The 26143-nt window shown below is 44.7% G+C and overlaps 1 protein-coding gene across 1 annotated transcript in view; it reads right to left on the reverse strand.

Annotated features, from left to right (window-relative positions):
* Window positions 1-26143, reverse strand: part of LOC147444852 (uncharacterized) — a 228254-nt gene that overhangs the window by 30851 nt on the left and 171260 nt on the right. The window contains exons 8-9 of the mRNA XM_086527379.1: window positions 25583-25774; window positions 23415-23515 (exon numbers count right to left, since the gene is read on the reverse strand). Coding sequence (XP_086383505.1) covers window positions 23415-23515; window positions 25583-25774 — 293 coding nt within the window. The remainder of the gene's footprint in view (window positions 1-23414; window positions 23516-25582; window positions 25775-26143) is intronic.

Consider the following 26143-nt stretch of genomic DNA (forward strand, 5'->3'; position numbering starts at 1 on the left):
TCAATTTTTTGATAACCTAGAGAATGTCATCATTGGCATGGAATATGCGAAATGCACTCGGCAGGATGTATTGGTCATGCAGGTTGACATTGAAAAGGCCTTTGATACTGTTCTTTGGAACTACATTTCGGACACCATGCGTTAGTTGGATTTGGGCCTAGGATATTCTGTGTTGTGTTTTTCTTATATGCACATAGTACTACGTCAGGTTTGTTGGATGGATTTCTCACAGACTCTTGGCCTCTAGGACGGTCTGCCAGGCAAGGATGTTCTCTTAGCGCTTTGCTTTATGCAATTGCCACTCACCCCCTGCTTATGTATTTGGATGTTCTGACTCCTACTGATAGATTGCATGTCCTGGTATTACCATCTGGGCAACACTTTGCTAGTCAGGCTTATGCGGATGAATCTTTGTTTATGCCTCAGAACCACTATGATGATGTGGAACAGATTAACTTGTTTGGATTGGCGGCAGGCCTCGAAGTTAATTTCCATAAATCTAAGCTGCTTCCTCCCCACGACATAGTTCGTCATTTGGGTTATCCCCTTGCTTGGAATGCGTCAGCTTCACAGAAAACGGATTGGGTGCTCCAATGTTTGTACTCCAAGTTAAATTATTGGAAATTGTCCACTTGGCCTCTGCATGTGCGACTCAGGATTGTCTAGTGCATTCTTATGGCTTATGTGCAGTTTTACTTACCTCTGTTATCATGGTCTCAGTCATGCTTGCATTCCCTTATGTCTACTATTTTGGAGCATTTTTGGCGCACCTCAGCTCGCAGAAAGGGTCTCCGTAGCTCTTATCGATGGACAAGTTGTGTTCTCCCAAGCGCCTTGGCGGGCTGAATATTTTGGATTTTCATAGTCATGTTCTGGCTCGGAAAGCTACCCTATTACCGGTCTTGGTGGCATAATGACAACCTTGGTTGCTTATGTTATTGTAGCAGGCTACAGTCACTTTCATAGGACACACAGCTAGCACAGTTGGTCTTTGGTCTGATCTGGTTCACACTGGACGGACTCGCTGGGCAGTGACACGTGGCAGGGATACGGTAGTCTAGTGGACATCGTGGCCAGGTCACCACCGCCACTCAGTGGATATAGACTTAGATGCTGACATTTATGAGCCGTTGGTGGCTCTTTATGGTTGTACATATGAGTAGTAGCGGTTGGGTCATCACTTATCTTCTTCATATATGGTCCAGCGTCGTTGTCTAGAGTAGCGAGTCTATACACACAGCACGTCTGCACCATCCCTGCACATATGAGCCTCGACACCCCCATTTGTACCCGTGAATCCTGGGCTGGAGCTGAGTGTTCTGCCACGCCAGAGTCTGTATTGGTTCCCTTGAGATAGTCGAGTTCATATGTTTTGGTTTGCTGCTATGTTTGTCTTGATTTGCTGTTCTCTATTGTTTCTTGTGTTTTCATTCTGTATGAGTGAGGTGTCACGCACATTGCACTGAGGAGCACTCACTGTAGAGAGAACGACACACTATCCGCGCTACAGGTGCTCTCATTTTTGGAACGCCCAGTGGGACCTCAACTGAAGTCTCACTCTCTGTTGAGGTGCAAATCGAGAAATCGAGGAGCTAGTTGGGTTTTACCTAGCCTGGCCTACTTCGCCTTGCCCAGTGCAGCCTGCTGGTCTGGTCTAGTTTTCACCTTAGACAACTTACTCTAACTGTCCTAGTCTCTCGCCCTTCTGGTCTGGACCTCTCTCGCCCTCGTCCAACCAAGTCCTCGTCCCTGTTCCGCGTCCCTGGTGTGGCCAGGTGGTCTAGTCACTTGCTCTAGTCTAGAGAGTCTAGACCTGTGTTCATTCAACTAGTTAAAGGTCTTCTTGCTCAAAGTTGGGTTGGGTTTGTGGTCACTGCATGACACATACAAGGCGGTCATTTGAGCGTCAAAGCGCACTATTGAGTCCTCTGAAGTACTACAACAGAAGGCGTCAACCCTTGGTACCTGGTAGAAGTCCACCAACCTCATTACCCATACCTCCACATACAGCCTCATCCATTCCTCCGTCTGGTTCTACATCTTCCAGGTCACCTTCCCCAGTGAAGCTCTCCCCCATTTTGTTACAACAAGCTATTGAGCAATAGGCTCCTGAGCAAGAGGCCATGGAGGCGTTGACCAGTGTGTTGGCCAAGGTAAACATCAAATTTCCTACCTTCAAGGACTCTCCTCAAAAGATGCAGACGACCATGCAAGGAGGTTTGTATCTCTCTGTAGAGGTCGTGGTCTTAACAGGGAAGATGCTTATTTGGTACTGTTTCCATTAACCTTAGATGGTTTAGCAGACAAGTGGTACAGTCAGTTTGCAGAGAATCACTTTGCAACTTGGGCAGCCTTAAGAAAACAGTTCTGTGCAGCATTCAGGCCAGGTGACTTCCAAGAAAAGGTTTTGGATGAGTTGGCCAACATGGTGCTCCAGCCAGAGGAGACTTTTGTAGAACTCATCACTAAAACCAAGTCTCTGGTTGCCAAGCTTCCTTAGCAACCAGGGGAGTTTATGGTCAAGAAGTGGGTAGAGAAAGCTCTTCCAAAGACGTCTCAACAGAAACTACACGAAAGTCTCCGACCTGATGCATCTCTGGAGGAGTTTATAGCGGCCGCTACCAGGATAGAAGGAGCAAGGAGGCTATTCAAGAACTCTCTTCAGGTGGAGACTGCCTCTGCCTCAGCACTCACAAAAAATCCCTATGACCCCTTGCTCTCTTTACGCAGGGAGTTAGAAGCACTGAAGTTACAAAGAGCACTTCCAGAGGAGAGGTCCTTCTCTCCTAGACCGGAAAAGTCTCCACAGCAAGAGGCTTTAGAACAAATCAAGCGGGAGCTAGAAGAGCTCCGGGCACAGCAAGACACTAAGCTGCTGATGGTGTGGTGTTCCTCCTGTCGCTCACCAGGGCATCCTCCTCAGGACTGCCCACTTCGAGCTTACTGCCATTTCTACGAGAAACCTGGCCATGATGACAAAGAGTGCTATTATCTGAAGGGAATGCGGCAGCTACAATAGAGCCTCGCCCCCAACTTTCAACAAGGGTTGACACCTGCATCCAATATGGTTTCACCCTATGGCCATGAAAACCCGATGCCACCTCTGCTGACAACACCTCCTATGCAAGGTGTGCACAACAACTTCGCATCCCCGAGCTTTTATCATGCTAATGCTCCTTCAGTTCCCCAAAGCTTCTACACATCAGCATCCGTCCCCATGCAGTAAGGGCCACGACCACCTTGCCTCTCCAATAGGCAAATTTTGTGCTACAGGTGCGGGGAGTATGGACATTATCAGAGAAAATGTCCGTTGCCAGAAGGGTCCCCTCCTTGCCGACATTGCCCTGACGCTAAGGATCACTATAGTAAGGACTGAGAAAAACAACGTGCAACATCTGCAAGCACAAGCCAGAACTAGTAGGAGTTTACATTTCCAAAGATTAACCTCATCACAGTAAGCACCATTCCACAGGCCCCGCCTTCCACTCTTGTAGTTGCCTCTCAAAATGGGTTGAAACAGGTGGAAGAGCGTGCTGGTGTGCTCACACGGGCACAGAGAGCTGCTCTTGGTCTCAGCCTCCCCGACGGTCCAACTTTTTCGTCTCCAGTTACACAAATGAGCCAAGCTCCCCTAGTAGCTGACAAACCAGCAGGTAGTGCCAAGAGCCAACCTACCTCTCTTCTCTTAGATATTGATGGTGCTTTCATGGAAGCAGTAGAGGACTTGTAAAAGCTCAAGTTACCAAGGCAAGCACTGATCAAAAGGGAGAAGCCTACAACAGAGACTATCTTGAAAAACACCTTTCAGCAAGTGTCATTGTACGACATGCTTCGACTTGATGCAAATTTTCGAAGTGATACCCTTTCCATCATTCAATCTCTGTATCCTGGTGTAGGGCCTAGTGGCGGGCACCTACCAGTGCAACCCTTAGAGTCCTACATGATTTCATTTCCCGCGCTCCGCTCATTGATCACATAAGTCCTCGTCTCATTGCGTCTATTCTAGGACGCGACTTCTCCGGTGTCATAGTGGATGGTGGGTCGGGTATCAACCTAATGCCGGAATTCACTATGATGGCATTGGGTCTCCAGCCTACCTGGCTTGCTCCCTTTACAGTGACTTTGGCAAACCAGAGAACTGTCTACCATGTGGGAATAGTAGACAAGGTCCCTCTGCAGCTACAGGACTTCACATTCAACCTAGATTTTGTTGTTGTTCGCCTACCTCAGATTGAAGGCGGATTTCCGTTACTCATTGGAAGACCATAGCTCTGACACACAAAGGCACTACATGATTGGGGAATTGATTCAATGTGGATACGTAGCCCGGGCTATCCAATGAAACCTATTCGCTTTGAAGGGGGGATGGATCCGGTGGTCAATCATTGTTCTCTATGAATGGAGTCAACTCCCCAACTGAACCAGCCTACTTCACCGGATGGACCAAAAGAAGACCTGCTGGGATGGTTGGAGGCTACCCACTCTATGCCTTGCTATGTGGTCTCCATTCAAGCCTTGCCAGAGGATGCACCATCTTCCAGTGTAGCTACAGTGGCTGAGCTCAGCGCACCGAGTCCATTTGCTCCCAGAGGTTGATAGCTCAGCTGGCCCCTCAGTAGAAGCCTTTGGACTTGGGGAACCTATCAAAGACCACCGAAGGGGTAAGAAATCTCCTTTACAAGAGTTGACCCACGCCACACTCGCAGCCTCACCTGTGTCTGATACCCTGCCCTGGACCAAGCTATCTTATGTACCAGATGAACTTCCCTTCGACGAGCTTCCACAGGGATGGTTACAAGAAGAGTATGCCGATTTCAATATCGATCAGACGCCAGCTCATGATGTCCGGAAGCTCACAGAGGCGGCAAGGTCTTCTCTTCCTGATGCATCCTCGCCAATTGCACTGCCTGACCCAGTCAGAGAAGTCAACCTAGGCGACCCTGACAACCATCAACCCATCCTGTTAGCCGCCTGGTTATGGGATCACCCTGCGCTACTCGACCAGGTAGTCTCTTTTGTGCACTTTTTTACGGACGTGTTTGCTTGGTCTTACCACGATTTGGAAGGGATCCCAACAAAGTTAGGAGTCCACACAATCCCTTTGGTGGAGGGGGACTAAGCCGGTCAGAGGACGGGCTTACAAGCTCAACCCCAAGTATGCAGAAGCATTCAAAGTCGACACAACTGGAGACTGTGTTTTAGTGACTGCAACACTACTCACAAGAGGTGGTGTGAAAGTTGAGGAAAAAATGCAAAAAGCACGTATTATTGTGCCAGTAGAGCACTCAGAATGGTTGTCCCCTATGGTTATCGCTCCCAAGAAGCAGTCCAACAAAATTTGAGTGTGCTACCGGGCTCTGAATAAGGCGACAATCCCGGATGGATTTTCGACCCCTTTCACTGAGAGAGTCCTCGAAGATGTCGCTGGGCATGTACTGTACAGTTTCATGGACAGGTTCAATGGCTACAATCAGTTGGGAATACATCTTGACGACCAGAAAAAGACATCTTTTGTCACTCCAGGGGAATTTTTATCTACAAGAGGATGTCATTTGGGCTGAAAAACGCTCCTCCTTCATTTAATCGTATTGTCTACATTATATTTCGTCCCCTGCTCAACGACAATCTTAGAATCTTCATGGATGATTTTTCCACCTTCTCTGGCGCCTAGTGTTCCACACCTGTGGAAAACGTGAAGGAGCACTCTCTGCAATCTTCTCAAAGTGTCGCGAGGCGCGTCTTAAACTCAATCCAAACAAGTGTCACTTTTTGGTGACTCAAGGTACGCTTTTAGGTCATGTCGTGTCTGCTGAAGGTTTAGCACCTAACCTTGAGAAAATAGTGGCCATTTTAAGATTGCCCCCTCCACTTAATCCCAAAGGTGTTCAAAGCTTTGTAGGCCATACAGGCTATCATCGAAGGTTCATTCGCATGTATGCAGAGGTTGCCCAACCCTTGATACGCCTAACTAGTGCTGCTGTACCTTTTCAGTGGTCTACAACTGAATCCCAAGCTTTTGCCTATCTCAAAAAGCGCCTAACTGAGACACCTATTTTAGTTGCTCCTGATTGGTCCACTGCTTTTCATGTCCATATTGATGCTAGTCAATTTGCGGTCGGCGCGGTTTTGACTCAGCCGAGCAAGAAGTTCAACCTAGATCGCCCAATCCACTATGCAAGTCGCCTGCTCACAAAGGCTGAGTGCAACTACAGCACCATAGAAAGGGAAGGTTTGGCTATGGTGTATTCTTTACATAAGTTTCGTCATTACTTGTTAGGGGTTCATTTCACTATCATCACGGATCATCATGCGCTACGCTATCTTCTGAATAAACCCCAAGTTGCAGGAAAAGTCTGGAGATGGCTACTGATATTCCAGGAATTTGATTTCGACGTAGTTCTCCATCCAGGCAAGCGGCACGTCATGGTCGACCACCTCTCTCGCATACATACAGGTGAGCCAGATATTGGGGTTGATGATGACTTTCCGGATAGTCATCTCTTTAAGGTCGATACGACCCCGGAATGGTATGGAGATGTGTTACATCTGCTCTCTACTGGCCTATATCCTGAGGATGCTTCCCCCTTGCAACTGTTAATGAAGTCTAGAACCTTCTCTTTGATTGGTGGACAACTCTACAAATCTGGGCCAGATGGTGTGCTGCGCAGGTGCATCTCCCCTCATGAAGTAGACCACATTCTAGAAGATGCACACAACGGTCCTACAGATGGCCATTACCCTGGTTACATCACGGCGCATAAAATCTTACAGGTAGGCTTGTGGTGGCCCTATCTATTCAGAGATGCTATTGCTCATGTCAAGATTTGTAATGTCTGTCAACGATGTGCGCCCAAGCCTAGCAAGCAATCCAATCGTTCTCTGCAATGGCATGGTTGCCCTTTGTAAGATAGGGCTTGGACTTTGTTGGTCCAATTGCTCCACCCGCTCAACCCGGCAATCGTAAGTTTCTTTTGGTAGCGACAGATTATGCAACAAAGTGGGCTGGGGTGGTGGCTACCATCGACTGTACAGCAGCCACTGTCGCAAAATTTTTGTATGAAAATATTTTTTGCAGGTTTGCTGCCCGCTGGAAATCACCAGTGATCATGGTAGTCATTTCGTCAACGACCTGATCTCCACACTCCTCACGAACTATAAGATTTTTCATCACAAATCTTGTTCTTACTATCCCAGAGCAAATGGCCAAGCCGAGAGAACTAACAAAGTGCTAATCGCGCTTCTCAGGAAAGCGTCACCTGCATCCAACTTCTTGGTGGGCTCAAGCCATCTTCGGCACAGTCTGGGCTTATCGCACCTCTTTCAAAGCAACCACTAACCACACTCCATTCCAATTAGCCTTCGGTCTAGCAGCACTTGCACCATATGAGTTCAACTCAGGCTCAGCAAGAGTGGGAGCGTTCGCGTCGTAGGGGGAATTGCTTCCGCAAATTTCTCTCCTCTCAAAGTTAGAAGAAAGCAGGATGTTAGCCTCACAGGCTCTGCAAGCTGAGCAACTTCGTCGCAAAGCTTGGCATGATCGCCATCTCAGAAAGCCGAAATAACGCAACGAGCACTGGTGCTACTTTATCAAGCTAAATATCTGAAAAAGGCAAAGAAGTTGGTTCCAGCTTGGCAAGGACCATTCAAGGTGCAGGAGATTCTACCCCAAGGGACCGTACAATTATCCACCCTAGAAGGAGTTCCGCGGCCTTTAGTCAATGGGTCTAGGATCAAATGCTATCATTCTATAAGCTGATGGTCAAGGTTATAGAATCAAGTGTTGATCTTACTCGCCGCCTCCTCAACCCTAAACTTGATCTTGATGTTCCCCATCACTATCTCATATACCCTCTTCCTAGGCTGCCTTGGTAAGCATGCTTCTAGATTTTGTAAAACTCTATCCTTCATTCTGTATTAGTAACTCATGTAGCCTCTCCTCCTCTCCTTCATTGCTCTGGTGAGCATGGTTCAAAATGTTGTATGACTCCTTTGGTCATATTGCAATTGATCACTCTTGTTGTGGTTCACTTTGCGGTCCTCAATTGTAGTTGGTTGTTCTTCGATTTAACTCTGCTCGCTTCACTCTCTCGCTTTCCTTGCCTTTTGTTTGGCCTACCCTCTATCTCAACCCACTAATGCCTTATTAAAACTTTCATGTGAACTAAGTTCTTTTTGCCATTTATATAAGTCTCTATGCTCTTCAATTGGGTATCTTGTGCGTGTGCCATTTTTATGTCATTTTCATCTACCACAAATTCTTTCAATGAGTAGGATTACCTTATTCTCTGCATTCATCTTCCCATGCTATTGCTGCTGTTAGTCCCTTTGCCTGCTTGATGCTGGTGTACTCACACATGCTACTGGCCTCGCCTTCCCGTGTTGGCCTCGCCTCGCACCTGATGGTCTTGCCCTTGCAGTGATGGACCTCGCCCTTGCTGGGCTCACCCTTAGTACCTTGTTGCCCTCGTCCTTGCCCTCCCCCTTGGTGACCTCACCCTCGCCCTCGCCCTCGCCCTCGCCACTGCCCTGCTGGCCTTGCCTTCGCCTTATGGCCTTGCCACTGCCCTGCTGGCCTCGCCCTCCCCTCGCCTGAAGGTCTCGCCCTCTCCACGTAAGTTAAAAAACAATTAAAAGAAAAAAACTGACCTGGCAAAATTTTCACCCTCAGCTAAAATCAGCCTCAGCATTTTAAGTCAAGCCCGTTAAAATCAGCCGCAGCCCACAGTCACGATTTTCTCTGCAAAGCGTTTTCAGCCCAAGCTTGCATCTCACGCAAGAAAGCCACCTTCCATCTCTACCAGGACTCTCTCTCTCCTTTGCCATCGCAGCTTCCTCTCTCTGTGCTCCTTGGCCACCCAAGAGCGGAATAGTACTTGAAGTAGCAGCTTTTGAACAAAGTTAAGTTCAGAACAGAGTGAAGTTCAAGCTTGACCTTGCCGCAGTGATAGTAACAATAGTAATGTACATGTATTTAGGTGTGGTTGAGAAAATGTATTTGATTGTGGTTTAAGGAGCTCCCCTCAGTTGCGGAAAATAGTTGTATTTGTATCATGTGCTGTCATCAATTGCAGATTCAGTCCAAACAGATTCTTTGGTATATTTTATCAACATGGTTCGTATTGAAAATCGAGAGCAGCACCTCTAGTCAGAGGAAGAGTCCTCTGCCTCCTCTGGGAATAGCAGTGACAGTAAATCAGATCATGACCCTAGTTCAGAGCAACGGTCCGGAGAATCTTATGAGGAAGATTCACCCCAATCAGTCATTGCTGGCAAGGTCACCACTCTCCAGGTGCCCCGCCCTTCTGGTGCCATCTCGAAGGTACCCTTACTAATGATCTATCATTTTCAGGCGCCCAACCCAACACTCAAAGATGTGTTCTCTCAGCAGTAGATACTGCACCTGGGTCTCCAAAATCTGGCTCAAGCCGATTTGTCCTGCACAATTTCTAGCGCCAAGCTGAGTGCCCTCTTACTTACTTTTCCAAAACTAAATGAAATTACTCTTACAATGGAGGATATTGGACATGCGATGGGGATACTGAATGTGCTAGCACCTTTACCCACCATAAAAACCTTCTCAATCTCTCCCCTGAAGACACTGCAAATGCGTGCCAAGAACTGTTGCTGCACTCACATGGGGACTATCATAGAAATCAACAGTTGTACTCCATTTTACAGCATTATTTTTTACTTGGCGCACCGGAAAGGACAGTGGTTCCATCCTCTCCCGGAATATGCGATGCATTTTTTTGTCTCTGCCACTGTTTGCCATATTTGTTTCACCATCTGCTCTTTAAGGCGGTATAGGACAGGGCAAAGCGATTTCGGACTCAACGTAAAGGAAAAGCGGAGCGGTTTAATTGCTATGCAGCCCCTATTATGTATTGGGTAGTGCAAACTATGCAGCAAAAAACAGATGCAGCTAATGTTCTCACTCTGCAAGATGATGTCAAAGATGATGCCAAAGAACAAGGCCGTTCCAAAATGTCCAAAGGGAAAGGCACTTTACGCAAGAGGGCTAAAGTACAAAAGGATTCGATGAAAGGGCTAGCAACACTACCCTTGTTTGAATCACAGGTTAAAATCTCTGACATCACTACCGCAAACCAAAGAGTGAGCATGACTACTTCTGTAGCCACCTCTACTTTTACACCACCTATTGTTAGTAGTATTGCAGGCAACCGAACACACTCTCCAATCGTATCGGCAATACCACCTACTGCTACTACTACTCCTAGTGCAGGGACACATAGGAGTACTGTAGTGACACCTAGCTCTAGGCAACCTGACATGTTTGCCAACTTTCCGCCTCAGGCCGACAGACTTCTAGATGCGGACAGAAGAGCAATTTCAACTATTATAGATGCAGCCATCTCCTTGCAAGGTACTAACGGTCTGCATCGCGCTGTCAATGATAGTATGCAAAGTGAAGTGTGCAGCCACCTTCAACGATCGATGGATAGGGATATGTTAATTGCTCAGGCTCAAGATCGCATAAGGATTCTCACTCAACAGGTACATGACCTCAAACATATAGTCCGCACTCTACAAATGCAATTAAAAGAGGCAAATGATATGGCCGCAGTTCAAGAACTTTCTCCTGTGGTAAATTCAGTGTGTCCCTCCTGTGCCCAGCATCAGTCTATAGCCATTTCACAAACAGCTACAGCTACAGCTACAACAACAGTTCCAAGTTCTACGCAAGTTCCTGCTATGGCACTACAAACGGACGTTTCCAAAGCTCATTTAGGGGATTCTCAGCGGCTGAGAAAACACAACCTAATATGGAGTGTAAGCAAGCAGGATCGGCTTCCTCACAGTGATAGCCGTTTTTTCGGCTCTTTGTAATTGCCACAGTGAGTTACCTCACCCTACCAAAATCACCCAAACACTGTGGCTATCCCTACCATTTCACTGTACATAGGCGTGCGTGAGTCACGGGACTTTTCCCATATCTTCTTAAAAACCCTCAGCTAGCTAGTCACTGGGCTAGGTGAGCCAAAAAAAATAAAAAAAATAAAAAAATAAAAGTATATTATGGTTTCTTTGTGTGTAAATATTTCATTGTATATATGGCTTAAATATAGGGATTTTTTATAATTATTTTGGTATTTTATTTAAATATTTCTACTTAGGTGTGTGTTTTATTAAACCTATGTACACCTTCTTTCATCCTCTTACACCATAATTATATATTTTTTTGCCAATATGTACATACTCTAACCTCATATTTTTCCTTTATACAAATCACTCCCACATTTTCACCCTCACCCTCGTGAAAACAAAAAATTGATTTCTACTCATTGGTTACTTTTATTATATTATTTACTTGCATACCTTTTCCTCTTTCACCCAAAATAATTCAAGGAGGGACCATATCATATGATTCCAATATCTTTCCATATCCATAACTCCTCCATATTTTTATTATTATTTTTACTCATTATTCTAACACCATGTGCTCATTGAGCTAAAGTCCATGAATAGTCCATACACTAGTCCCACCATGTATATATTTCTTATTTCACCAATAATCCTCCTCCATGCATGGGTCAGGGGCAACTTGAATGCTTTGTATTATAATATGACAAAGGAGGGGCTCACTCTTGGATGCATTGTACAAATTCAACAAAGGAGGGGACCACTAAAAGACTTTTGCAGGCATAAAAAACAGGCTTTTTGGTGAGAATTTTGGCACCTATCTCCACTCCGAATTTGGAGCGGTGGTCAAAAGAGAAAATGTAGCCCACGCTCTGAATAATCACCCCAAATTTTTTCATGATTTTTGCAGCTACCAGCTGTGAGCTATGATTTTTTTAGTGGACCCCAGTTTTCCCATGCTATGCAGCCACACTCTCTCTTCCACTTTATCATTTTCCTCTTTCACACACACTTCTCCACTCATCATCCCCATCTCTCTCACCACTCCTCTCTGCACACTACTCACCTTCTCCTCAACCTTGAAGAATAAGAGAAACCATGGTGAACTCATACCTCCCATACACAATTCCATTCCAAAATTGACCACCTAGTTTCATTTTTCCTCCTCCAAATTACCCATATCTATCAAAAAACCACAAAATTCAGCCTCTTCTCTTAAAAGACAGCATCATGGTGGTTGATTACTCAGCTTCAATTACCTTGTCTCCCAAGGAAGGTCAAGAGTGGAGAAAAAATGTACCGTCAAAGCTAGTGGACCGTCAACAAGCGTCAAAATTGGCCCTACTCAAGACACTTGGAGCATCAACCTTGTAAAAAATCCACCTTTTCTTACCTCTTAAGAGTTTTTCTTCCTTATTTGTATCCTACATGGATACTCCCATTGTAAATATTCAATTCCATTTGTAAATTAATACTAACTCTACTAACACTAACCCACTATGAAAAGTCCTATCACCTCCATTTCTCTCCTCTCTCTTTCCCCACCAACTTCTTGATAATTCCAAGCAAAAGAAATTAGATAAATTGCTGAAAATCTAACCCAACCATGGTTAGAGGAGTAACCCTAGCCTTCAAAATTGCTATAAAAGGAGGGTGTAGCTAGCATAAGGGGGGGGGAGCCATAAGCAAGAGCACTATGCTATAGCTTGAGAAGCCAAGCTCAACCTCTCTAGAAGGAGCTCTTGAGTCGAAGCTCATTGTCTTATGCATGTGCATGTGTTGTAATATGGGATTAGCAAGGGAAATCTATGCCATTGTAAGAGAGAGAGTGATCATTCAATTGAGAGTAGGAAATCTATCATTTCTCCTACTAGTGTAAGCCCAACATTCGCTTAATCAAGGAGGGTGGATTTGGACTAAGCTTGGATACTTTGTCTCCCTTCCAACGTGAAGTAATGGACAACAATGATGTGTAAGTGTCTTGGTGTTTTTTTTTTGTTAAGTTCTTGGTAGCTTGTCTCTGGTGTTGTCATCAATCTAGCCATAAATCCCACATACTGTAAGAGGGCGACAGGGTGGAGAGGACTCCCCTGGCCTTAAGACAGTGATTGGGGTGGATTTTCTTGTGATGTGTTGTGGTGAAATTTACGCAAGCTATGTTGAACAAGTACTAATCTCACTTTGATTTGTCATGACAGATTTGTAAGAAGGTATTAATGCAACAAGCACCCCCTCCCCCTTTCTCTCTCTTTCTTAAATATATAGTTGTGTTTGCTTGATCATTGCCGATACGTTTCAAAGCAGCCCGAGCACTATCTCTCTCTCTCTCTCTCTCTCTCTCTCTCTCTCTCTCTCTCTCTCTCGTGTTTTAGTGTGTGAGAGTATCCATTGGTGTTAGGGTTAGTGTAAATTCCTTGCTTGTTTGTGGGTTGCTCTAACGATTCTCCTCTTTTGCGTCCTAGTTCGCTCTTAAACTAGGTGGTGCCCCTTGTGTAGTTGGGATTTGGCGGTGGGTTTGTTGTTTTGGTTTGTGTTGTGTTGTGCCCCAGCCCCATTGAGCAGCACGGGAGCCTTGAAGGGTGTCTAGAGGCCACTCTTCTTGTTGCCCGCCCCGGACCGCCTCAACAGTTTCATGGACCCTCCATGGCCTTCCCCTCCCAATCCACCTCTTTCCCACCTCCCTTCTACAACAGCTTCCCTGGGTTTCCACCAACTGTCCCACCTTCTCACCCTACATAGTCTTTTCTTGGGTTTCCACCTGTCCCACCTTCTCACCCGACTCAGTCTGCTGCTCATGGGGTTGCTACTCCATATCCAATGTACCCTCCTCATGGCCACTACCCTCCACCATACACCTGGCCTCCATCTCCTTACCCACCTTTCTATCGGCCTCCCCCTCCCCCTCCATCATCCAACCACCAGTAGATATCACCTCTTGGAGTCTTCACCAGTAGTAGACTGGTTACATCTTTCAGTTTTCCACTCTTGGGACGGGGAGCGGTCTTGTGGCGGGCAACCTGTAGTAGCAGGCTACAGTGTCACTTTCACAGGACACACAGTTAGCACAATTGGTCTTTGGTCTGATCTGGTTCACACTCGACGGACTTGCTGGGCAATGACACGTGGTAGGGATACGGTGGTGTAGTGGACATCGTGGCTAGGTCACCATCGCCACTCATTGGAGATAGACTTAGATGCTGACATTTATGAGCCGTTGGTGGCTCTTTATGGTTGTACATATGATTAGCAGCGGTTGGGTCATCACTTATCTTCTTCATATATGGTCCAACGTCGTCGTCTGAGTAGCGAGTCTATACACACAGCACGTCTGCACCATCCCTGCACATCTGAGCCTCAACACCCCCATTTGTACTCGTTTGTCCTGGGTTGGAGCTGAGTGTGCTGCCACGCCAGAGTCTGTACTGGTTCCCTTGAGATAGTCGAGTTCATATGTTACGGTGTGCTGTTGTGTTTGTCTTGATTTGCTGTTCTCTATTGTTTCTTGTGTTTTTATTCTGTTGGAGTGAGATGTCACGCACATTGCACTGAGGAGCACCCACTGTAGAGAGCATGACACACTATCCGCGCTACAGGTATCACATTTTTGTGCACATATTGTCACTCCGTCCTTTGGTCATTGGTAGCCAACCTATTGGGAGGTCATTTTTGGCGAGCTTGAAGGGCACATTCCTAGATGTCCCTTTACTTCTTCTCTCATTGTTGATTGGAAGGCTATCACATTGCATTTGGAATGGAATGGCTGGCAATCTTCTCTTGGCAATTCCCTCCGATTGGAGAGCCTTCATTGGAGCAAGGCTTTCTCTTTTACTTTGGTCCAGCCCTCCCCTCGTCAAGCATATTTTCTTCCTCAAAAAAGGATATGCCAGGTGCATCAGGTGGTAGATGACACCAGCCATGCTCTTTCGATCTCTGTTGCGAGGTCTCTTTTTGGATTGGGACCTCATTATTCTCCTCTTTGGCGAGAAATTCGCAGCATGCTTGCTTATCTCTCACCTATTCCTCCTTTGAATGAAGACTCCCGCTGGTTGGATTGGAATCTTGCCAATGTCAGCTTGGAATGCATTTCAGCCAGTAGTGTCTATGCTCTCCTGCAATCTGATGCGTGGATTGTGCATCATGGTGATCAGTTGTGGTCAGTCTCCAAGTCATCCCTATGGTGGAGGCACACAATGTCTACCGTTTGGCAGAGTCATCTCCCTTTGAAGGAAAGTATTTTCTTGTGGCGTTTTTTGGTGGGAGCTTTACCTATGGGTAGCACATTGCATACACGACATATTGGGCCTACTAGTTGTTTCAGATGTCGTGCAACGGAGGAGACTATGCCACACTTATTATGGGATTGTTGTTGCTCCAGTTCCTTCATTAGACATGTGGCGGCTGCTCTTCGGCTCTATTTCCGTTTCACCACTTTTCACAGACAGTTTTGGCTTTTTGGGACACTTCAGTCTCCGCAGTCTCAGTTTGCACTCTTTTTTGCTTGGGTCAGATTTTGGGTTTTGTGGGCCATCTGGCACCATCGCAACTTCTTGGGAGAGAGAGACTTGAAATGGAGGCTGACCAAGTAGCATGGGCCTTTGGTTTGTATGGTGGGTCCGTTGCTACGTCTTTGAGGGCCAATATAAGCCTCCAAAAGTGAAGTACATATCTTTTGGTTGGAGCTCGCACACCCTCCGTGACTTGTTGGGGTAAGACCATTGTGTAACAGACTTGGACACTCCAAGTCGAGAATCCACAAATAATCACTTCAAACAGTTCACAGTTCACAATTGATTTGACACTGGCCTGACGGAGTTCCGTGCCTAGAGATATTGGCCCCAAAGACTGGCGCCCCTTTCGGTATTTCTTTTTGTATTAATCTGCGTTCAAAGTACAAGAGTGCGGGCAAGCGCTCACACTCAGACTTTATGTCCAGATGCTCTGAGTTGTGAGGCCCTGCCCACATATTTAAAAGTACAAGGGATGCCAAAAGCAGAGCCCCAAAAGCTGGAATCAAAAGCTAAAAATTAAAAGCTTTGGAAATAAAGCAGTTCAATCTGTTCTCTCTCAAGCCTTGGCAAAGAAAGCAAAGCTTTTAAAAAAAACTCTCTCTCTAACTCTTGCGTAGAAAAAGCCAGAATTGCGTAGCCCCCAAAAGCCGTATGCTGCCCAAAAGCTTGCGTTCATACAGCAGACGTGTATACAGCAGGCCATATCAGCCACGCGTTCGTACAGCAGGGCGTCCGTACTACAGGCTGCGCCACGTCAGCATTATGTCCTTAATTTCCGGGACTGCTGCAGCACGTGTGTGTGTGAGTACTACCCTTTTTGTGGGCAGCGTATGTGTGTGCAGGGCAGCCACGTCACCAGTTGGTAATTCCCTTTCCAATGGGTGTGTGTATACAAATGGGCAGCCAGCCACGTCAAACTGTGGGCAGCCAGCCATGTCACCAGTTTGTGACATACCCCCCACTTGAAAGCATTGTAGTCGCCTTCGATTACGCCTGCAAAACAAACAGAAGCCATAAATTGTCTTAGTAGACACTGATTGTTAGTACCTACGCACTAGGAACACACATCTAGCACATGTACCAAGCGAGAGTCACATCACATGACATCACTTGACACCACAGAACATCACATGACAAATCACATTCAACATTCATTCGGATCTTAGACCATGATTTATCGGCAATGCAGTTAGCAATCGCATCTAGATCCACTCAGGACCTCATAGATGCTCGATTGACTAACCCCTATTGCAACCATGTCTATTTAAGATTATTTAGACCAAAATGCTGCAGTCATTTCGTCTATCAGTTCCTGCACTTACAAACAAGTCAAGAACAAATCAGTTTATATTCCGGAATTCCATTTCATAAAGTCATACAGCAGAATAATGTCAGCTCTCAGTATCCCTGAAGCTCAAAGAGGCATCGGTGACTCTAGTATTCTTAAATCAAGGCATTTGTTGACAAAGGAGCGGAGTAACTCCTCTCTTGTGCAAACCCACTGCACCAGATCTCCGGCCAAGGAATTCGGGTTCCATTTGGAATAGACTATGGTAAACCAAAAGCTTCAAGGTAAAGTTTCACAATCTGAGGAGTATCTGCTAGCTCCTCCTTCTCCATCCACTTCCAATCCAATGCAGGATAGTTCTTGAATTTAACCAAGAACCGCCTTCGTACTTTACCCTTATTCATTGTCCTTATGTGCCAAAATCTGTTTAGGAACAAGGATCTCCTTGTTTTCTTCCACTTCGGGTTGTTCATCGGGCTCCCCATCTTCGGGCACATCACCTTTAAAAGGTTTCAAGAGACTCACATGAAATGCATTGTGAATCCTCCAAATATCAGGCAGTTTCAGTCGGAAGGAGACATCATTGATCTTTTCGGAGATTTGGAAAGGTCCGTAGTATCTCATACTAAGCTTTGGAGAAAGCCTCTCCTTTCTCTTCTTCTTTCTCAAGCGTGCCTTCTTAAAACGTAAGAGCACCCAATCATCCTCCTTCAATTATCAAATCACGACGATGGTGATCTGCTGCCTTTTTCTGTCTTTCCTTAGATTTTTGCAAAGCCTCGCGGACCTTGGCAAAAGCTGTGTCTAAGTCGCACGTACCTTCAAAAATCTTACCTTTCGTGCTTAGGAAGGGTGGAACCTTCGTAGCACCTTCAATAATCTCAAATGGCGCCTTCCCCGTCAAAGAGCATATCGTGTTGTTGTAGGCTAATTTCACCAAAGGTAGATACTTTTCCCATTGAGCCTTCTGATATGAGATGTAAGACTTCAATAAATCTAAAACCATTGAATTGGCAATCTCAGACTGCCCGTCAGTCTACGGATAGAAAGATGACGAGAACTGCAACCGCGTGCCAATGTTCTCCCAAATTGCCTTCCAAAACAAACTCGTGAATCTGGGATCCCTATCGGAGACAATCGTCTCGGGCATGCCATGTAATCTAAAGATCTGGGCCACAAGCAGTCTTGCTAAATGATCCGGCTTGACTGTTTTCTTCACTGGAATGAAATGAGCCTACTTGCTAAATCTATCAATAACAATCCAGATACCATGGTGACCACTCTGTGTTCTCGGAAGATCAAAAATGAAATCCATTGCAATACTTTTCTAGGGGCGGGTGGGTATGGGCAAAGGCTGTAACAATCCTTGTGCTTTATGCCTGTCAAACTTGACCTTCTGGCAAACCAAGCAACTGCGCACAAACTCGTCCACATCCTTCTTGAGTCTCGGCAAAAAGAAGTATCTCTCTACCCCTTTCATGGTGGTAGCAATGCCGCGGTGACCCGTAAAAGACAGACAGTGGCATTCAGTCATAACCTTTTCCCTCAACGGCTGTGTAACACACAACATGGTTTTCCTCATCAAGTAGCCATCCCGAATGGAATATCCCGCTACTGTCTCCCCGTCCCGTATCCGTGTGAAAACGTTTGCAAAATCTGTATCCGTGGCATACTGATCGACCATATCCTCGAAGCTCCTATGGTGAATCGCTAAAATAGCCAAAACCAACGGCTTCCAAGACAAAGCATCTGCCACCAAATTCTTCTGTCCCTGAACGTGGACAATCTGGAAGTGAAACTATGACAAGATGTTCGCCCACCGCATCTGCTTTTTCGATAGCTGCTTCTGTGACGATAAGTAGCGTAAACTCTGATATTCTGTAAAGACAGTAAAGTCCGCTCCGAGTAGGTAGTGCTGCCACTGAGTAAGAGCATGGATAACCGCCAAAAGATCTTTCTCATAAATCTGTGCTGTCAATTCCGGCCTTGAGAACAATCGGCTCTCGTAAGCAATGACATGGCCTTCTTGCATTAAGACCACACCCAGACTACGACCACAAGCATCACAATATACTTCAAATGACTTTTGCAAGTCTCCCGTAGTCAATTTCTCTTTCAATGTCTGAAAGGCAGTCACCTCTATGGGTCCCCACGAGAAAGGGACTCCTTTTAGTGTCAAGATATGCAAAGGGGAAGCAACCTCTGCAAACTTTCGAATGAACCGCCTATAGTACGAACACAATCCCAAGAAGTTTCTAACTTCATGGAGATTCTTCAAATCGGGCCAATCACAGATAGTCTCTATCTTGGCCGGATCCATCTGCACTCCTGCTACTGACACAATGTGTCCCAAAAAGTGTATCTCTGGTAGAAAACATTCACTTTTCTTCGCATTAATCACCAACTTGTGATCTTGTAATGCTTGAACGACTTGAAGCAGATGTTCTCTATGTTCTACCTCATCCTTGGAGAAAACAATGATGTCGTTAAAGAAAGTGCCAACAAATAGCCCGTACTCTCAAAAAATCATGTCCATCATCCGGTTAAATGTCGCAGGAGCATTGGTTAGGCCAAAAGGCATCACCAAAAACTCAAATAACCCAAGAGTCATCCAAAAGGCTGTCTTGTAGAGATCTCCCGGCGCGATTCAGATCTGATGATATCCACTCTTCAAATCAATCCTGCTAAAGCACGAGGATCCCTGTAATCTATCAAGTATATCATCGATCCTAGGAATCGGAAAATTGTTCTTGATGGTGATTTTATTGAGAGCTCTATAATCGATGCACATTCTCCAAGATCTGTCTTTCTTCAAAACCAACAACACAGGAGAGCAATACAGTGAAGTACTAGGCTGGACAAGACCTTTTCCAAGAGGTCTTTCACTTGGTTCATAATTTCTTCGTTCTGGGCTCGGCTCAAACGGTAAGGTGGCCGGTTCGGTGGTGTGCTTCCACGTATCAGATCAATAGTATGATCTTCAGGATGAGCGGATGGTAACTCGCCTGGCAGGCCCTCTGAGAAGCAATCGGCATGAGTGGAGAAAATCTTGGCGTTCTTTATCAAGTTCAGACATATTTGTCCTATCCTCATCACTCAACTCTTTCATAAAGATCGAGTAAACAAACAGACTGGATTTCATTAACTTTGAAATGGCCAAAGCCGATACAATAGGGATAGTCTCGCCCTTAAGTTTTACATTGAGTACAATGGTTTTGCCCTTCTCTGTGGTCAATGTGTCGCTTTCCTTGCCCGATAGAGTCGACCACGGCGTTGTTCTTGTGGTACCAGGGAATTCCCAAGAGAACATCACAACCTTCCAAAGGCATTATGTAAAAGTCCTCATGCCCCAAATATCTGTGACAATGCAACCGAAGTTTGCCAATGACAGGTGTAATGGCTACGTCCCAGGCGGGTGCCGCTAGAACTGCCTCTGCAAGTGGTCCCATCCGATCAGGAGTGATCTCGAGCTGCACCGCCAATTCCGGTGAAATGAAGTTGGACTTGGCTCCTCCATCAAAAAAGATCAGGGATTCTTGGTCTTTCACTTTGCCCCAAGCTCGGCAAAGTTCTGTACTCTCGTCCATCATGCTGGGATTGGTACCCACGCAATCTGAAACCAGTCCTGTTTTCATCTTGCCTTTTCTTCCACGTTCCTCAGCTGCTCTCGAACTCTCAGGCCTTTCGTCGCCTTGTCGTTTTGTTCTTTCTGTGCCTCTTTAGGGCACTTCGCGGAGATATGCCCAGTTTCCCCACATCCAAAGCACTTCCCTTCCTTGATGTAGCCAGCTCTCTCTTGAGGAGTGAGTTTGGGTCGTGCATCTTTGTTTTTTGGGTTGCTCTTCCTCTTTCTACTTTCATTTGTCAAAGTCTATTCGGCTCTTTGCGTCATGATCTCATCTGTGGGGTAGGTCAAATTGCCCGAGTGAATGGCAAAACCCCGTCTCACATGACTCATCAACTACTGAATGGAAGCTGACTTTTGTTCCAAGCAGTAATCTTGGATCTCTATAGGAAGACCCAAGGTAGACCGCTCAATTTGTTCCTTGAACGAGATCCTCTTAAATGAAGAGGCGGGTAGAAAAGAGCTCCAAAATCTCTCGCAATAAGCGTCCACTATATCCTTCTTGGTCATCCGAAGATGGTTTCAAGCAGTACGTATATCGTGTTCATACTCTCGAGTCAGCCAAGAAGAAATAAAAAGCGTCTTGAATTTCAGCCATTTAACTGGCGCTGTCTTGTTTAATAGAAGCGTGGACCACCAAGTTCGAGCATTCCCCTTAAAGTAAGAGGCAGCTCTCTGAATCTTAGAGTGCTTTGAGTAACGGACTCCGCAAAAGTAGACGAGTCCTCTGTAGAACTGTACCACAGGGCGAGATTTAGACTTCTTTGCCTTTTTCTTACCCTTTTCAAAGCGTTGCTTTTGCTTCGCTTTTTGCCCTTTGTGTCTTCTTCGCTCGAGTCAGATGAGCTAGAAGAACTGTCAGAAGAAGAAGAAGAAGAATGGGGTACTCCTTCAAATCAAACACTCTTCTTTTGCTTTCTTGCCTTTTCAAAAGTAGACTGACGACCCAAATAACCCGGGAAGTTAGTGCTTTTCTTTTGCTTTTTGTCGTGCTTTTTAACTTTGTTCTGCGCGTCAAAAAGCTGAGCAATTCGTGCATCAACCACCTCTTCTAATTCTTTCTTTGTATACCTCTTGGGAGTAGGAGGTTTCTTGAGAGCGGGTTTTCGGGGTGGTTTTGTGGTCTTCTACCACTCTGTGTGCACCTCATTGAAAGAAGTCTGGCTCATATATTTTGCAAATTTCGGGTCCTTCGCCAAATTAAGCATCATCTTTGTTGCATCGCCGATCAATTGACGACGCTCCATCTCTTGACGCTCCGCCTGAGAAGGCCGAGGCGGGCCGTACTCCTTGCCTGAATCTTCGTTGTGATCCCTTCCCGCATCTCCAGATGCAGAGGGAGCCGACTGATCTTTGCCTGAAGCAATAGGTGTCGCAAAAAAGGATTGGATTCCCCGTAGGAAAGAAATCGGCCGCGCTCTGATACCATTGTAACAGACTTGGACACTCCAAGTCGAGAATCTACCGCGACACCACAAATAATCACTTCATACTGTTTACAGTTCACAATTGATTCGACACTAGCCCGGCTGAGTTCCGTGCCTAGGCGCCCCTTTCGGTATTTCTTTTTGTATTAATCTGTGTTCAAAGTACAAGAGTGCGGGAAGGCGCTCACACTTAGACTTTGCGTCCAAATGCTCTGAGTTGTGAGGTCCTGCCCACGATTTAAAAGTACAAGGGATGCAAAAAGAAGAGCCCCAAAAGCTGAAAATTAAAAGCTTTGAAAATAAAGCAGTTCAATCTTTTCTCTCAAGCCTTGGTATACCTCTTGTAATTCTTTCTCTGTATACCCCCTAAAGCGCTGCCCAAAAGCTTGCATCCATACAATAGACGTTTGTACAGAAGGCCATATCAGCCACGCGTTTGTACAGCAGAGCATCCGCACTGCAGGCTGTGCCACGTCAGCGTTCTGCCCTTAATTTCCGGGACTGCTGCAGCAGGTGTGTGTGTGTGTGTGAGTACTAGGCAGCCACGTCACCCTTTCTATGGGCAGTGTATGTGTGTGTAGGGCAGCCACGTCACCAGTTGGTAATTCCCTTTCCCCGGGGGGTGTGTATACAAATGGGCAGCCAGCCACGTCAAACTCTGGGCAGCCAGCCACGTCACCAGTTTGTGACACATTGTCACCTATAAGTGGTGCCTAGTTGGCTAGACAGAGGTCCCGAACACCCCTAGGTTTTGGGGTCTAGATGGCTAGACCACTTTATGGAAACCTCACAATGAAGCACGTATGTGCACGAATAGTACCGGGATAGGCGACCTCCAGGGAAGGTGCTGCCCCATGCCATAATAACTGGTATCACAGCCAAGGTTTTTAGATAAACCTCATAAGCCCAAGGTTTGAGTGCAGGAACATCACTGGGATGGGTTACCTCCCGGAAAGGTGTTGCCCCCATGCCATATTACGACCAATATGATGGGTTACAGAGTAGCTCTCATAGAGCACAAAGACGACAACATGAATTCTTACGGCGGTTGTGGCATTAAGGTCACCATTCTTTACGTTGGGCAGGGTATCTAGTGCTCTTTCCCCCTTCCATTTTATATACCTCCATAAGGTCAGAGTAGTCTGAACATACGAATTATGAGAGGGACTAAAAACACTCACGAAAATACAAAAGCAAGGGACACAAGAAACCAAAAAAAGGAACCGCCCAAAAAAAAAAAAAAAAAAAAAAACTTCGTTTGCTCTTTCCCCCTCCCATTTTGTATGTTCACTTGATCAGCATGGGAGGGTCTCCCTTTTTCTTTTGTATAGTGTTGTAGCCTCTTGCTAGGGGTGATGTAGCTCATTGAGCAATTTCAAAGAACTAATAGGACCTTTTGATGAAAAAACAAAGGTTTTGATTCAATGTGGGCAAAGCGGGAACAGAATTGAGCAACGTAGGTATTTTTTTTAGAGGAAAAACATAAAATAATTTTTTTTTAAAAATAAAATAAAATAAATAAAAAAAATAATAAATAAATATAACATGTGGTGAATCTAATACCAGGTCTGGGTACAAAAAGTACAAAGAACTGAAAAGAAAATAGTGCGTAGGGGTGGGATGAAAGCTGATACAAAGGGGAATACAAAGAGAGAGAGAGAGAGAGAGAGACTTAGATGAGTTACCTTTTTTGCAAAAACAGTACATTATCCAAATTTATTTCCAGATTGATTTTAAGTGGCTCCTTTGTTTGGGCTGGTATGGTGGCACATGCACATTCCCAAGCCTAGAACAACATTCAAATTTGACTTTACAGTATCTCCTGTAACATAGTTTTACTCATGTCTATATGTAGGACAAGCATAGAAAAAAGGCAAGTCTCAAACTATTAAAAAGCTTTAGAGAACGATTGAAGTTCTAGTGATGCAGATCTATGTGCCATTAGCCTCTTGCTTGTGCATCTCAAATTGAAGATATACTGGAGACGAAGTATGCGATACAATTTACTTCTTGTTTAGTGTTATTTTGCAGAGTGAGCACATTCATGGGTAATAGAAGACCTTTCTCACAGAAAGTAGATTCCACAACTATCCATTAACCACACCAAGCATAGTCTATCACTCATAAGTAGATTTACACTCTTCGCTCCTTGAAACTTCTTTATCCTACATCTAGAGATTGCCAATTTAACCATATTCCCCTTAATCAATGTCCTTCACATTGTTAATAATGTAAACTTTCCATTAAAACAAAATCTATCAGAAGCAAAATAACTACCATGATTTTTCAACATAGTGATTGTGCAATGATCACTATGTGGATAGCTTGGTCCTTCCCAGATCTTACGTCGCTCACACATATGAGATAGTCTAGTCTTATGACTGCAAGATAGAATAGGCTTCTAACTTGTCTGCGTTGCATGTTTTAAGGTGTTGCAAATCTAATCCCTACTCTTTTTTGTAGCATCTTTGAGAATATTATGGAGAGTTTTGTTGCCACAACACCTGGAATTTCAAACTAGCACGCAGCCTTTCAATCACGAACGCTCTGAAAGATTTTGGTATTCTATCATCCTACATAGCATAAGGTCCTCTATATAGCTCATGGAGTTTTGAATTAAAAAAACATGATAGCATGGGCTTTCTATCTTCTCTCCAAATGTAAACGTCCATGAAAAAGGGGAAAAAAACCATTTTTATAATTGTAGAAAGGAATAACGGATGTAATTTAGATCTCAGAAAAGGACCCCCCCCCCCCCCCCCCCCCCCCCCCCCAACACACAAAAAAAAGAAAAGAATCTAGAGCTTCAATGACCAAAGGCCTCTCCTCAGAAGCTTAATATTACTTTTGTTAAAAAAACCACAACTAAGCAGTCTGAACAAAATATCACAAAATAATTTAAGTAGGGTAAACATCGAAGGTTCTTATATGAAAATGTATTACATCACACGCATTTAAGGGCTTTTACAAAACCCTTTTATATTCATCTTATTTAAGAAAAGTCATGGTGTATATATTTTTGATTTACAGTTTTTCAAAATTTCAACAATTAAGCCTGCTATTTAAGGTCTGAAATTTTGAAATTCCCTTATCGCCCATCGGGCCCCGGTATCTCCCTGATAGCTACCTACCTAATGGAGTCCCCCCGTCCCAACATGCATTTGTCAATGGTTGTTATTGCGTCACATGTGTGTTAATAGTAGTGGAAGAATTACCTCTGGTGGAGTAGAAAGTGGCTCTCCATACTTGATGAATGAGTTTTGTACCTTGCCAAATCTTTTGATGTATTCCTCTTCCTCCTAGAACATTGCTCCCAAAAAAAAAACTATTTCTATAACAAGCATTATAATGTTTTGCATCCATTTTTTCTTAATTACCTATCAAAAAATCCTACGTGTCTCAAGCTTTTCAAATTATGTATTAGAATTATCATGCAAAATCTTTATCCATACATTGATGCATCCATGTTCTACCATATAATGTAGTTATGTTGAGTCAAAGCTTCCCTTTAAAAAGGTAATGAAACTAGAGATAAAAAAGTGTATTCTTTAAGTCATTAAATGAAAAATTTGTGATATTGTACATTCTTTTTTTCTTAGCACATAGATTAAGAGCCAAAAACACTTGAGGCATGAGTTTTAAAAAGTGAGACTTGCCTTCAGTTTTGATGCCATGTCATTTGTAAGACATGTCCTCATAGGCTCAAAGCAGTTCTTCTGAGGATTTTTTAAAAAGGAAGCCACCCAGCCTCTCAAAGTAACTCAATTTGTTGCATTCCCCCATTCTAGTAAACTCTCCCTTCGGTATCAAAGAGAGTCTTTCCTAGGCATGAGTTTTAAAAAGTGAGACTTGCCTTCAGTTTTGATGCCATGTCATTTGTAAGACATGTCCTCATAGGCTCAAAGCAGTTCTTCTGAGGATTTTTTAAAAAGGAAGCCACCCAGCCTCTCAAAGTAACTCCAATTTTGTTGCATTCCCCCATTCTTGTAAACTCTCCCTTCGGTATCATAAGAGAGTTCTTTCTATCCAACAAGTATTTTTGGCACTAAAACATCACCACATGAATAAGAAATAAAACATTATACATTTCATCAAGAATAAACACGCATAAGCATGTAGACACTAAACGTTTGCTAGGGAATAGATGCATACAAGACGAACATTTTCTTTTCTCTTTTGATGCATTTTATTAGAAAGCATTTTCTCTTCTCATTTTGATGCTTTATTACAAAATATTTTCAATTTCTAGTTTAGTTGCTGAAATTTCCGATTTTAGTGAGAATCTAGCAATCATCCTCTAGAATTGACAAATGGATGGTCCTTTGCTTGGATTTACAAGTATAACAGGATAGGGAGCCAACAAAATTTTTTCACATTGACCTTTATTTTGGCTCAGAAATGCCTTTTTGGACAT

This window comes from Adiantum capillus-veneris, chromosome 13 (genome assembly GCF_014529385.1).
Source record: "Adiantum capillus-veneris isolate H3 chromosome 13, ASM1452938v2, whole genome shotgun sequence".
NCBI lineage: Eukaryota > Viridiplantae > Streptophyta > Polypodiopsida > Polypodiales > Pteridaceae > Adiantum > Adiantum capillus-veneris.